Consider the following 14,135-nt stretch of genomic DNA (forward strand, 5'->3'; position numbering starts at 1 on the left):
ACAGAGATGACCTCTGACCGATACAGATCGAGTCTGGTCCCAGATCTGTTTATGTACTGTTTTGCCAACTCCTATGGTCATTGTCGTGACAAGGACCATATGAGATGTCGAAACTACACAAACAGATCTGGGACCAGGATAGAAGAGGTCTACAATAACTATACTCATTATACACTTACACTCATCTGCCCAGCGACAATCAGGGGTTCACAAAGAACTCTCTCTCTCAACCAAACTTGAGACAATGAAAAATACCATTATCAATGTATCTTGCTCATGTGAAAATGGATAGACACTCTCTCTCACTGTTCACAAAGATACAATCAGTTTACAAAAACAATATCTACACTACCACCTAAGGCTGAAGCTACTCCATGAAAACACTTCCATCCCCTGCCTGTCAGAAAGTCTTGTAGTATACAGTCACAACATGCTGCGTTACTTTGTTCAGCTAAACTGATGTAACTACAATGCTGATTTGTGGTTTGATTCCTTCCTCACGCCAAAAGAGATTCTGTCATTGACTTGGCTGCTTGACAGTTAGCCTTAGTTCACTGGCTTGTATCTATTGGATAGAAGCAATTCAGTAGATAAATGATATCACATTGAGGGCAGCGCTAAATACTGTATACATGGCTCACATTGAGGATCTTTTTTAGACCAGCATGCACCACCCGCCTAAATAATTTGAAGTCTATACTATTATCTGTAACATGATCAGAAAAACATCTAACAAAACAATCATGCAGTTCCTGATTATCAGTTTAGATATTACTAACCAAGTGTTGCAAAATGAGCACAGAAGTGGTAAAATCGCCAAGTTATTGTATTTATAAATCAATGAAGTGGAATGCTAACACTTTACTTTAAACATGGAATTATTAGGTTATTAGTGACGTGTTGGTTTTGTGGATTCATATCTGTTAGTGATGTACAGTAGATACTTATGTGTCCACACAGTACTAAACAGTGTGGGGGAAAGGAAAACAAAAAATGTCACCTCAGTCCCAAGCTTCCATATTTGCTCTCAGCACTGCTAGCTACAGTGCCTTGCGAAAGTATTCGGCCCCCTTGAACTTTGCGACCTTTTGCCACATTTCAGGCTTCAAACATAAAGATATAAAACTGTATTTTTTTGTGAAGAATCAGCAACAAGTGGGACACAATCATGAAGTGGAACGACATTTATTGGATATTTCAAACTTTTTTAACAAATCAAAAACGGAAAAATTGGACGTGCAAAATTATTCAGCCCCCTTAAGTTAATACTTTGTAGCGCCACCTTTTGCTGCGATTACAGCTGTAAGTCGCTTGGGGTATGTCTCTATCAGTTTTGCACATCGAGAGACTGAAATGTTTTCCCATTCCTCCTTGCAAAACAGCTCGAGCTCAGTGAGGTTGGATGGAGAGCATTTGTGAACAGCAGTTTTCAGTTCTTTCCACAGATTCTCGATTGGATTCAGGTCTGGACTTTGACTTGGCCATTCTAACACCTGGATGTTTATTTTTGAACCATTCCATTGTAGATTTTGCTTTATGTTTTGGATCATTGTCTTGTTGGAAGACAAATCTCCGTCCCAGTCTCAGGTCTTTTGCAGACTCCATCAGGTTTTCATCCAGAATGGTCCTGTATTTGGCTCCATCCATCTTCCCATCAATTTTAACCATCTTCCCTGTCCCTGCTGAAGAAAAGCAGGCCCAAACCATGATGCTGCCACCACCATGTTTGACAGTGGGGATGGTGTGTTCAGCTGTGTTGCTTTTACACCAAACATAACGTTTTGCATTGTTGCCAAAAAGTTCAATTTTGGTTTCATCTGACCAGAGCACCTTCTTCCACATGTTTGGTGTGTCTCCCAGGTGGCTTGTGGCAAACTTTAAACAACACTTTTTATGGATATCTTTAAGAAATGGCTTTCTTCTTGCCACTCTTCCATAAAGGCCAGATTTGTGCAATATACGACTGATTGTTGTCCTATGGACAGAGTCTCCCACCTCAGCTGTAGATCTCGGCAGTTCATCCAGAATGATCATGGGCCTCTTGGCTGCATATCTGATCAGTCTTCTCCATGTATGAGCTGAAAGTTTAGAGGGACGGCCAGGTCTTGGTAGATTTGCAGTGGTCTGATACTCCTTCCATTTCAATATTATCGCTTGCACAGTGCTCCTTGGGATGTTTAAAGCTTGGGAAATCAAGGAACACACCTGCCTGGTGTGTTCCTTGTTCTTCATGATGCTCTCTGCGCTTTTGACGGACCTCAGACTATCACAGTGCAGGTGCATTTATATGGAGACTTGATTACACACAGGTGGATTGTATTTATCATTAGTCATTTAGGTCAACATTGGATCATTCAGAGATCCTCACTGAACTTCTGGAGAGAGTTTGCTGCACTGAAAGTAAAGGGGCTGAATAATTTTGCACGCCCAATTTTTCAGTTTTTGATTTGTTAAAAAAGTTAGAAATATCCAATAAATGTCGTCCCACTTCATGGTTGTGTCCCACTTGTTGTTGATTCTTCACAGAAAAATACAGTTTTATATCTTTATGTTTGAAGCCTGAAATGTGTCAAAAGGTCGCAAAGTTCAAGGGGGCCGAATACTTTCGCAAGGCACTGTATATCTTGACACTGTTTTGATGGCTCTTCTGGGCTATTTCCCCTGTTGCCTTAATATATGTGTTGCTCTTAATATAGGTATGTTGATTATATACTGTATACATAGACATGTTGGACTTCAAGATTTAGGCATGGTTGTCATTTTACAATATAGTGCCGCAATAAAAAGGATACAGTAAATCTGTGAATCTTTCTGTGCATTAAAATACAGTGCAACACTGTACTTGAAATGGATTCTTATGAAGCGTTATATTGCCTTATTATTATTATTATTAACATATTCATAGCAGCTAATAGATTCAATAGTATTATGAAACGGTATACTAAATCAGTAAGGCATGAGGCAGAAGGCCCCTAGTTGTGAAACACTCATCATATACCATGACCTTTTGTGGCTTGCTTTATTGTAGAGTTTCATATGTTCCACGTCTGCATCTACAAGGTGCTATAAATGTTTTACAAGGCAATAACATTTCATAAGAAGCCAGTTAAATGTTATCAAATATATAATTGGCTTTCCACATCAGCATCTACAAGATGCTATGAATGTTTTATGAGGCAATAATATTTCATAAGAAGCCACTTAACTTTAAGTGTCAAATATATCAGTAGCATGATTCAATCATTCATTCGTACCATTTTCTAAAGATGATAAATATCATTCACAGTATTTAAAAATCAGTAATACTGTACGGTGCAGACATTAAAATCAATTCACAATACTGAGCAGAAACTCTTATCCAAAGCAACTTCCAGTCAGTGCATTGAACACATTGGTTACATGACTTCAGAAGACAGAAAGCCAGTAGGCATATCACAGGCCTTACTTCTCCCTAACAGAAGACAGAAAGCCAGTAGGCATATCACAGGCCTTACTTCTCCCTAACAGCAAATCAAAATATATCACCCAAATACTGAGTGACATTAATGCTTCAACTCTCCCCCTGACCGCAACCCCTCAGTTTCTGTTGCATCCTTTTAAATGTGTTATAAGATATCTGGTTGCCCCCTGTGCTACGCAGGGTTGAACCCAGGACAGTGTGTGTGGTGTGTGTGAGCTAGCTGTGGCCTTGTGCTGGGGGGTTATCATGTGTTGCTATGTGAGAACACTTTAGGGAGCATGGAGTTTAGACTAGGCCATCTATTGGCACACTGGCACACACACACACACACACTTACTTGCCTATCTATTGTATAGTATGGAGGGGTGACAGGGTTGCTGTGTTAGGGCACTTAAGGGGTTAGACTGGGTTATCTGTTGAATGGAGGGATGACAGTAAACTGTAAGCAGTGTAACTCAGTACTCCCTGACTGCTGCTAGAAGCGGATGGGTCTCGTTTTGTTCAGAGATACTAATGGTTGAGTCTGGACAAGTTGGGCTAAAGTCGATCTATCTGCTGCTCGCATGCTATGGTGACATTGAGATGCACTGTTATTGAATTTCATATTTTCTGAGTCATGTATTTTCTGCCTGTCCTTGGATAGTTTGATATAGTACTGTGGGTATTATTTGACCACAATTGTATGTCAGCTCACATTAGGTTTTCAGTTTAAAATACAACAGAGAACTCAGACCTCTTTCTCTTCTAGTCTCAGATGACGTAGTGCACAGTGATGTCTGATATGGTGGGTTGGCTGGTGATTTCAGCTTTTTGGTCTTGGTCTTTTGGTGTTGAAGCCACGGAATCCAAACTCTGTGTGGTCTAATGACAGTCAGCTACCTCTCCAGCACACTGGTAAAAAGGTGTATGTAGGGCAGCAGAGGCTGTGGCCTTCCAGGCTCAAGCTGTGATGTGAGGAAGTTTATCTACTACCCGTCTGTCTGTCTGTCTGTCTGTCTGTCTGTCTGTCTGTCTGTCTGTCTGTCTGTCTGTCAGTGTCAGGATGTTGCAGAGTCTTCTCTTCTGTCTGTCTTCTGATCCCGACACTCAACTATCCTAAACACACAACAGCATGCATGAATCACAAGGTATTTATGGCCTCAGTGTTTTAAATGGGGAAAACTGAAATTGGAATTTCAGGTAAGGAAGGACTTACCCAATGATCCCTGTGGGGATGAGGAGGAGGAGGGCTCCGAACAGGAAGGGGAATCCCTTCATGATGTGCAGGGTGGCTGGGTAGAGAGAGTTAAAGAGGCTGCTGGCCACCAGGGAACACAGCCCCTCCACACAGGCCACCGACGCAAACAACGCACCTGAAACACACACAGGACAGGAAATAGCACGTAGCACTTAAAGCATATTCTTATGAAGTGTTATGCTACCTTATGAACATTTACAGCACCTTATAGATGTAGTCATAGAGCACTATGAAACTGTATACATGAGAGGCGAATATATCCCAGCTAAGGGCTTTCTTTTGAAAGCGCTCTCTCACCTTGTTCTTCAGGCCCCACCAGCTTGGACAGCTTGGCCCTGAGGACTGGAGTGGCTGCCATGTAGAGGAAGCACAGCCCATAGCCTGTTAGAGAAGGGGAGTAGACACACGTTTACCTGTTAAAGGTACACTATGGAAGTTAACTTGGGGAATGGACACACAACAATGATGATGGGGATATTCCATGTATAATCTATCACCATCACTAGAAGACAGTGGATAAGCAGTGAGTTTTGCAACCTCCTCCCAGCTGTGTGATCTCTGTGGAAGAAACCAGACAGGAGGAGAGAGAAAACAGAAGTCCTCCAGGGCAGGCTTATTGATCTAGTACTCTGGGAGACATGTGTCTTACTGTGTGCTACTAGAGCGTTTCTCCCTGTGTACTGTTCTCCAGACACCATCGGGTAATACTGCTGACTTATACTGTTGCTAGCAGAGCCAAGAGCACATGTTCACTAAGACTAATAATAAACTGTGAAAAGGGTCAATACATCTAGTAAACTCTAAACTGATTGTAATCTGGTTGTAATGATGTCATTTTAACTCGTTTTGTTTTCTGGGATAGCCTCTCACCTGTGAACATGAGTTCAGTAGTGTTGGCCAGTGAGATGACCACCAGGCCGGTCATGTTTGAGGCCAGTCCCACCAGAGACACCCAGGAGTCCTCTAGGCATCGCTGCAAGGTCCTCAACCCCAGAAGGCTGCTGAGGTAGGCCAGGTTCTGAGCTGCAGACCCCCAGCCAATCAGCCCTGGGCCCCAGCACAGCGGAGAGCTCAGCTCATATAGAACAAACAGCTCGCGGCTGCCAAAGTGGACCGTCACCACCAGGAAGAAGCAGAAGATGTAGAGCCACAGTTTGTACCTCCTCCATTTTGTGTAACTGCCGGCCTCGGTGGGGTCGCCTAGTGCAGAGTAGAGGCGGTAGACGGCGCGGTGGTGACGGGTGGTAAAGAGTTTGGCACTGGGGTCAGGGGTGACGGACTCGGGTACAAACAGGTAGGCATAGAGGGCAGCAGCCAGGTTAGTGGCCAGCACCAGCCAGAATGGGTTAATGTACCTGGGGAAGAAAAGAAAGGGTGGAGAATTTGGTTATTTCAGTATGGATCAAGTCCCCATGAGGGGTATAAGTGTTATCCAGTTAAGAAGCTTACAAACATACTGTAATCAAAAAATGAATTGAAGAAGATAGCGAGCTACCTTGGGCCATCTTAAGATGATATAACCTACCCTTGTGCCCGACGCCACTGCCCCCCTATGATACTGGCCAGCATGCCCGCCAGTCCCAGACAGGCCTCCAGCACTGCCACCCTGAAGGTCCGGGAGCCCCTGTCGCTGGTGTCAGCCACATAGGCAAAGCAGCCTGCCAGGATGGTGTTGAAGTCGCCTGAGAGTAAGGATGAGTTAGTTGATTAATCGATAAGTCGGTCAAGCATGCCCACATTGATCAAAAAAATATTTTTAAGAAGTGGATTAATTGGTTAATTGGCCCGAGCAACTAATTTATTCTGAAAAACTTGAGTTGGACATGATGTATTATCTGGTTGTATCTTAGTAAAGATCTTCCTGAAGCTAACATAATGATGTCCCATCTTCTTATCAATACAGGACATATCCCTACCTGAGAGGCCCGAGAGCAGCCTGCCCAGGAGGAACCAGGCCACGGGCAGCTTGAGGTACATGACCAGCAGGTAGACCCCAGCCTGCAGGGCCAGACCCAGGCTGGGCAGGATGAGCACGGGCCGCCGGCCCCCCTGGTCACTCCAGGAGCCAAGCAGAGTCACCACAAACAGCCCCACTGCAAATCCTCCCAAGTTGATGTACAGGTTCCAGTGGGCTGTCAGGGTCTCTACCTCCTGATGAATGATGAGAGGATATGGTTTGAGTTATGATGAAAGCAAACAGTTCACTGTCATGGTCAGGTATCTGCATGCCAACCTAAAACTCCAGTACCTGGTGTCCCAAGAGGAGTTCAAAGGACAAATAGATGGACTGGTTGTTGAGACATGTAGTTGTTTCTAGTTGTCACCTGATGTCACTAGTTGGCGTTGCAGTATGTAAGGAAGGATTCTGTCTTACATGAAGTATTTTGATACTTATTTTATTGGCCGTCGTTTGATATATTGCACTCTATTGTGTCATGTACATGTCCTTTACTGACGTGCTGCTTTTAATATTGATGTGTATCAAATCAAATCAAATTGTATTAGTCACATGCCCCGAATTCAACAGGTGTAGAACTTACAGTGAAATGCTTACTTACAAGCCCCTAACCAACAATGCAGTTCAAGAAATAGATATTTACTAAATAAAATATTTTCTAAATAAACTAAAGTTTTAAAAAATCGAATCAATCAAAAAGTAACACAAGAAATGTACATAATTTGCCAAAACTGTCATGTTTGCCATATCTCTCCTATGTACAAACCTTATGGCACTCATTTTACTTAAGGCCCTTGGAAATGACCTGCATATCTGTAGGAATAAAAATAAATCTAATGCAATATATCGATATACAAATGTAATGGTGTTTGTTTGTGGATTGGTTATTTACATTTGTGGAAAGTGATTTACATTTGTGGATTGGAACTTAATTGTACAGATCATGGTTAACATTTATCATAATAATCATTAAGATGTTAAACGTGAAGTTTGATTATTATTTGATGTATTCAACCAATTAAGCAATTATTTAACCATCATTCAAGACCTTTATTTGCTAAACCAGCCGTGTTAGTGCTAGGCTGGAATAAAAGCGTGCACACAAGAACAGGAGTGATAGAGGATTGTCTAGGTTTCCCCCACCTTTTGAAGTGGGTCTGGGGGCCCAGAAGTGTTGGCACACCCCCCTCCTTTTGTTCCGTTGTAACCTACGTCTTCACTGATGCGGTCCCATAGGTACTGCGTAGACAGCGGCCACTGAAGAGACAGCGAGAACATCGATAAGAACAATACGGGTTCAACAGAAACCGAAAGCGGGCAAGCGAACGGCGGCCGTCTATAGCAAACGTGTCCCTTATTCTCAACCTCCTCGTTATTACAAAATGTGTCATTTATCCGTATTTCGTCGTCTACAGACGATAGAGTATCTTCGGGAAGAATTGCTCTGGTGTCCGAATCTTCCATTGCCAGTTTGTAGGATACTAAAAAAAGATTCAAGACCCCAACTAAGATATCCGGTTTCTTTGTTATTATAGACTCGTCTTTGCAAGACTGAATAGTTTGCGGACAAAATCTTCAAATAATTCACTTGTTCGGATCAGAAACAAAGACAAAACGTACTTAAACTGTAAGTAAAACCTCTAGAAGTTAATAACACTAGTCTTGTCCGCATAATGGACTCGAGATTGCCCCATCTGGACGAAGCTTCGAACTGCACCTCGAGCTTCTGTTACTCTCCCATTTCAGGACAATTCCACGATGTCAGTGACATCGATTTCACTTTCAAATGTACTGAATGCTAAACAAAAACCAATGATTGCAAAGTTAAACAAACCACACACTTCTATGCACAATGACTACTTTTAACAATTTTCTCAGAATATTTGACAAAAACACAGATTTAAAAAAAAAACTTTATTTAACTAGGCAAGTCAGTTGAGATAACATTCTTATTCACAATGACGGCCTAGGAACAGTGCAGATGGTTTGTGCTGTTGGTGCTCTCAGAGATTTTTAGAACCAACCCAAAATAGAACACAGCCTGATTTTTCCAATGGGAGCAAACGAATCATAGCAGGCAGAACAAGCAGGGAGGTGGGCAGAACCAAACACGAGCAAGTGAGAGCCTATTATTTCTAGCATGTATTTGCATATTTCAGTTAAGGAACACCTACTCTGTGAAGTGCGCGTATGCAGTAACTCAATTCGCCTTTGCACTCCTAAACAACACATTTTTTTGAAACTTTGGCAAAGGGTAAAGTCTACAAAACTTAGTCCACTCTGTTCGTAACATATTCTAGTTTTGGAAACAGAAAACTGTATTGAGATAAAATGTTTCATCGATGAGAACATTTGCAGAATGTCGGCAAAAATCCATCTTCTCCCACTGCCGGCCACTGGGCTTTCTCTCACCACTATATTTGGTAGTGTGTGTAAATGCCAAACGGATGCTTCACATTTATACATCCGGTTAAATATCTGTCTCATCTGTGGCTCTGTCATTCTGTTACCAAATTTAGCATTTGCGATGTTCTTCAAGTAAATGTGTTTTTGTAAAAATGTCTGTGGGAATTGCTAAAAGTAGGCCTTGTCCTTGTGCATGGAGTTGAACTTTACAATAATTGGTTTTGGTTTTATATACATTTTAAAGTGAAAAATCTGGGTCTGTGTCACTGTTGCTTTGGAATTGCCGATCATCAAATTGTCACAATGTCACCACATGCATTTGTTTTATTTCGTTAAGTAATTATTTAAAAAAAATGGTCAAACATTTAGACATTTAATCTACAAATGATTACACATTCTGTACTCTTTATGTTATGAGATAGTTATTACACATGTTTCCTAATTCTAGACCTACATCATTGGATAAACTTACATTTATTAAAAAAACGTTTCTTAAAAATACCTTTGTTTCTATAAAATCCAAGTCTATTTTTTCCACTCTAACAATTGATTTGATGAACTTAATGATCAAAATACATATTAAAGGGGCAATCTGCAGTTCGAACAGCTACAAAGGTTCACCCGTCACTGTTTAAAACTTTTGGGAAACAATTCTCAAATGCATAGACAGAGCCATCGACGCAAGGACTGTCCATGATCCATTATACCAGAATAATAGTTTTAACCATGTTTTTGAGGAGTTTAAAAAAAAAAACAATTACATTGTTTACTAACAATGGAGTAAAACAAGCATATATTTTGGATTCTGATGTGGTGTGACAGTTGTACTCATGAGGCATTAATACATTTTCAAAAATCAATGGATATACACTGAGTGTACAAAACATGGACTGACCAGGTGAATCCAGGTGAAAGCTATGATCCCTTATTGATGTCACCTGTTAAATCCACTTCAGTCAGTGTAGATGAAGGGGAGGAGACGGGTTAAATCATTATTTTTAAGCCTTGAGACAATTGAGACAGGGATTGGGCATGTATGCCATTCAGAGGGTGAATGGGCAAGACAAAATATTTAAGTCCCTTTGAACGGGGTATGGTAGTAGGTGCCAGGCGTGCTGGTGTGTCAAAAACTCCATCGCTGCTGTTTTTTTTTTAATGCTCAACAGCTTCCCATGTGTATCAAGAATGCACCTTGTGGAATAGCAGGGGACTGTGAAGAGACACACACAGGTACAGACACGCACACACACATGGGCGCTAGCACACACACTCTACACACACACGTACATTGTAATTGTAATATTGTTGTATGGTGGTATCATACATTTTTTGTTGTAAATATATAGTGGTGTAACAATGTTATATGATGTGTTGTTTTATCTTTGGTTTTATGTGTAATGTAAGTGTCTTAGTGTGTTTGGACCCCAAGAAGAGTAGCTGCTGCCTTGGGTGGGAATTTTCATCCTGCATGTGTCCTCACATGTTTCACCAATCCCTCTCAGAAATATCCTGACATATCCTGTTGTATTAAAGGTGCGTTCCATAATATTTCCAAATAATGTCTATGAAACATCTGTACAGTAAAGGCACAGAATTCCAGAACATCATTTGAAGCTAGTTTACTATCAGAAATAACCCAAAATTAAGCAATCAATCATATCGATGAAAAAGTACTTTCCATTATTGCAGTTCAAATTCCACTATTACTGAGAACAAAAGGCTTGTTGGGAGAAAGGGAACTTTGACTTCCAGCTGCAGCAACTGAAGTGCATTGTTACACAGGTCATATAAAGACTTTTCTTTATAACTCAACAGGAATTTGTGCTGAAGAGTTATCTCAACCCAATTCAAGGCTGACTTGGGCAATAAAGTTTATATGCTAGTTTACGTATTGTGGTACACACACACACACACACACACACACACACACACACACACACACACACACACACACACACACACACACACACACACACACAAACACAAACACACACTATCTGGGAATCTGAGTTATGGAGTTATGGGTGGCATGGAGGAATATTCCTTCATGTTTCTAAACAGTGATGTGGGCAATTTACCCAGAGATGATGTAATGACACCATGTAATGACAGTGGTTAAAGCCATGTAATGACAGTGGTTAAAGCCATGTAATGACAGTGGTTAAAGCACCAAACATGCTCAGAAGCTTGCATTTTCTAGTCTAATATGATGTATTCACTTGGAAAACATAGTGGCCTAGGGTTGTTCCAACAACTATTATTCTACTGTACAGCAGATGACCGTTGTTATGGCACAATAAACTGGCTTCAACAGAAAAGTGGCATAAAACACAAATCTTTTTTTTTTTGTTTCCTTAGTTACAGTTATGGATAATAGTCTGTCACTAATCAGATTTATGTCCAACATGTATTATTTTGTACGTGCAGTTGTCCAAGATGGATACAATGAAGGACGAGGATGAGCTGTAATTAGATGAAGTTCTATCTCAGTTTAACTCAGAGAATATATTTACCTTAATATCATTTTCATTGGTTTAAATGGAACACACCCACCCACATTCAGTCCTTGAACTGAGCTGCCAAGAGGTGAGAATTCTTGTCTCATCTCATATCTGTTTACACTTTGTATTTTAAAGTATTCATATGCACGTCCACACACACTGTCTCTGTCGCTCTCTCTCTGATGAATGTATAGACACCGGTTAGAAAAGGGACAGATGCAGGGAAATGTCTGTGCCTGTTGCCGTTGGTGATTCATACATATTACATTGACTAGCTTTATAACGTCTGCTTCCAGCTCACACTCTCAAACACGTAGATCCCCTGAACGCAGCTCACTCTCCAGATCCCAATCACCTGAATTCTGATCACCTGTTCACACACCTGTATGTCATTAACCCACACTATTTAGTTCAGTTCTTTGCACCCCATCACTGTGAGGTGTTGTTTGTTTTGTGACACACAGCTTTTTGAGTGCTGGGTTTCCCATGAATGATAGGCATTGTTAGCGAGGCTGGCAAAAACTATTCCCTGCCTGTACTTTAGCCTATCGGATTTCCTGTTATCAACCAATTGCATGATCTCCTGGATGACATTACTAGCCTTTCCCTGCCTGTACTGTAGCCTTTTTTTGGCCCCCTGTGTATGACCTTCTGCCTGCCCCTGGACCCAGCTACCTGCCTCCTCCTGTGTATGACCTTCTGCCTGCCCCTGGACCCAGCTACCTGCCTCCTCCTGTGTATGACCTTCTGCCTGCCCCTGGACCCAGCTACCTGCCTCCTCCTGTGTATGACCTTCTGCCTGCCCCTGGACCCAGCTACCTGCCTCCTCCTGTGTATGACCTTCTGCCTGCCCCTGGACCCAGCTACCTGCCTCATCCTGTGTATGACCTTCTGCCTGCCCCTGGACCCAGCTACCTGCCTCCTCCTGTGTATGACCTTCTGCCTGCCCCTGGACCCAGCTACCTGCCTCCTCCTGTGTATGACCTTCTGCCTGCCCCTGGACCCAGCTACCTGCCTCCTCCTGTGGCCCTTTTCCAATAAACACCTGCTGCGCCCTGCGCTTGAAACCAGCTCTCTGTCTCACATCATGTTCATTACAAGCTTACCGTTATAGTTGGCTTGCTTAATGTTTAAGTGATGCAAGGTAATACAAAGTCATTTCAGGTGTTACATTTTCATTTGGCTCAACATTTGTTTTGCTTTGGGATCAATCATTTGTAATCTCTTCAAAGAGAGTGAATAGTTTCAAAACATCCAAACCTATCTGAAAAAGTTGATGGTATTCCAAAATCTGTCATTTGCTCTGTCAGAAAAAAGGTTTATGGGGGGAGGGGTGCTCTTACTCTTTCTTAAAAAACATTTTTTTACAATTGCTAGGACCCATTTCTCAATACTTAGGTCACTTTTTCAAAACTCTTCACACAGTGAGCACAACAGCAGTATAAGTGGGCTAAACTGTGGATCATTTTTCATTGTTTTGGCACAAAATGCATTCAATGACAACATCTTTCAAATTTCATGAATTATTTTCTCACTCAGACACAACCACCACCAAAACTCTATATACCTACAGGCCAATTTGCATGTTTACATACTCTTTTCAAAACTGTTAAACTTAAGTTCAAAACCGAACATAACACACTTGAATAAGACAGCGATTTGCTACATTTCTACAGTAATACCGTATTGAAATATATTCCAAATCTAAAACATGAAATACTATCAAAACAATTAGACCAACCACAGCTGATTCCCATTGTAGCTGAACACCTACCCAGGTGTTAGTCTTTCAATTTCATTACCATCTTTACAAAAAGGGACATCTTAGGAATAATGCTGTACTATAATGTGGACCGAGCCAGAGATAGAGAAGTGGCTGACAGAGGAAGAAGAGTGGCTGGGAGAGGAAGAGGGAGAGGAGTACGTTTGCGAGGTGGAAGAAGACTGAGAGGAAGATCAAGAGCTGTAGTCTCAGATGAGATTAGGGCCACTATAATTGATCATGTAATAAATCATGGTCTATCAATAAGAGAGGCTGGTCTGAGAGTGCAGCCAAATCTGCAATGCTCAACAGTGGCATCTATTGTGAGAAATTTCCGGCAAAACAACAGGTAATATATGCATTCTGCAAGGGCATCTGACTGAACTGTACACCACAGAAGTAAATTGAGCAAAGCCTCCAAACCCACTTGTGTGTAATTGTTTTTGTATTTCTGCTTAGGACCCAAAGGTTACCTCCCACAGGTGGGACAGGTAGGATTTTCAATGCTATGCAGGAAACTGCAATCGTTGATATGGTCTTCAGAAACAATGGCATAAAACTCACAGAGATTCGGGACAGTGTTGGCAATCAAAACAATTAGACCAACCACAGCTGATTGCCATTGTAGCTGAACACCTACCCAGGTGTTAGTTCCACATTACATTTGGAAATATTCACAATGTAAGCATAACTATTTCTAGAGTCCTGAAACAACATTAAGTCAGGATGAAGCAATTGTACACTGTCCCCTTTGAGAGGAACTCTGAACGAGTCAAGCAACTCAGGAACCAATATGTCCAGGTAAGATGACT

General features: G+C 41.6%; 1 protein-coding gene and 1 long non-coding RNA gene across 3 annotated transcripts; one reads left to right on the forward strand and one right to left on the reverse strand.

Moving 5' to 3' along the window:
- Positions 1 to 808: 808 nt before the first annotated feature.
- Positions 809 to 9,808, reverse strand: slc46a1 (solute carrier family 46 member 1). Of its 2 annotated transcripts, none has more exons than XM_021582410.3 (7): positions 7,798 to 9,808; positions 6,614 to 6,848; positions 6,223 to 6,379; positions 5,568 to 6,052; positions 4,995 to 5,078; positions 4,656 to 4,812; positions 809 to 4,555 (listed from the first exon to the last, which is right to left on the reverse strand). In XM_021582410.3, the coding sequence occupies exons 1-7, from the start codon at positions 8,116 to 8,118 to the stop codon at positions 4,498 to 4,500; spliced, it is 1,497 nt and encodes a 498-aa protein (XP_021438085.3). In that variant the 5' UTR covers positions 8,119 to 9,808; the 3' UTR covers positions 809 to 4,497. The 2 variants fall into 2 exon arrangements, with proteins under 2 accessions (XP_021438085.3, XP_090074588.1); XM_090218462.1 differs by having other exon boundaries at positions 3,003 to 4,550.
- On the forward strand, positions 8,163 to 10,640 carry LOC118944076 (uncharacterized). Its single transcript, XR_005039384.2, has 3 exons — positions 8,163 to 8,281; positions 10,227 to 10,290; positions 10,465 to 10,640. It is a non-coding gene; the product is annotated as an uncharacterized LOC118944076 (long non-coding RNA).
- Positions 10,641 to 14,135: the final 3,495 nt, after the last annotated feature.

This window comes from Oncorhynchus mykiss, chromosome 24, assembly GCF_057628025.1.
Source record: "Oncorhynchus mykiss isolate SJ-2025 chromosome 24, ASM5762802v1, whole genome shotgun sequence".
Taxonomy (NCBI): domain Eukaryota; kingdom Metazoa; phylum Chordata; class Actinopteri; order Salmoniformes; family Salmonidae; genus Oncorhynchus; species Oncorhynchus mykiss.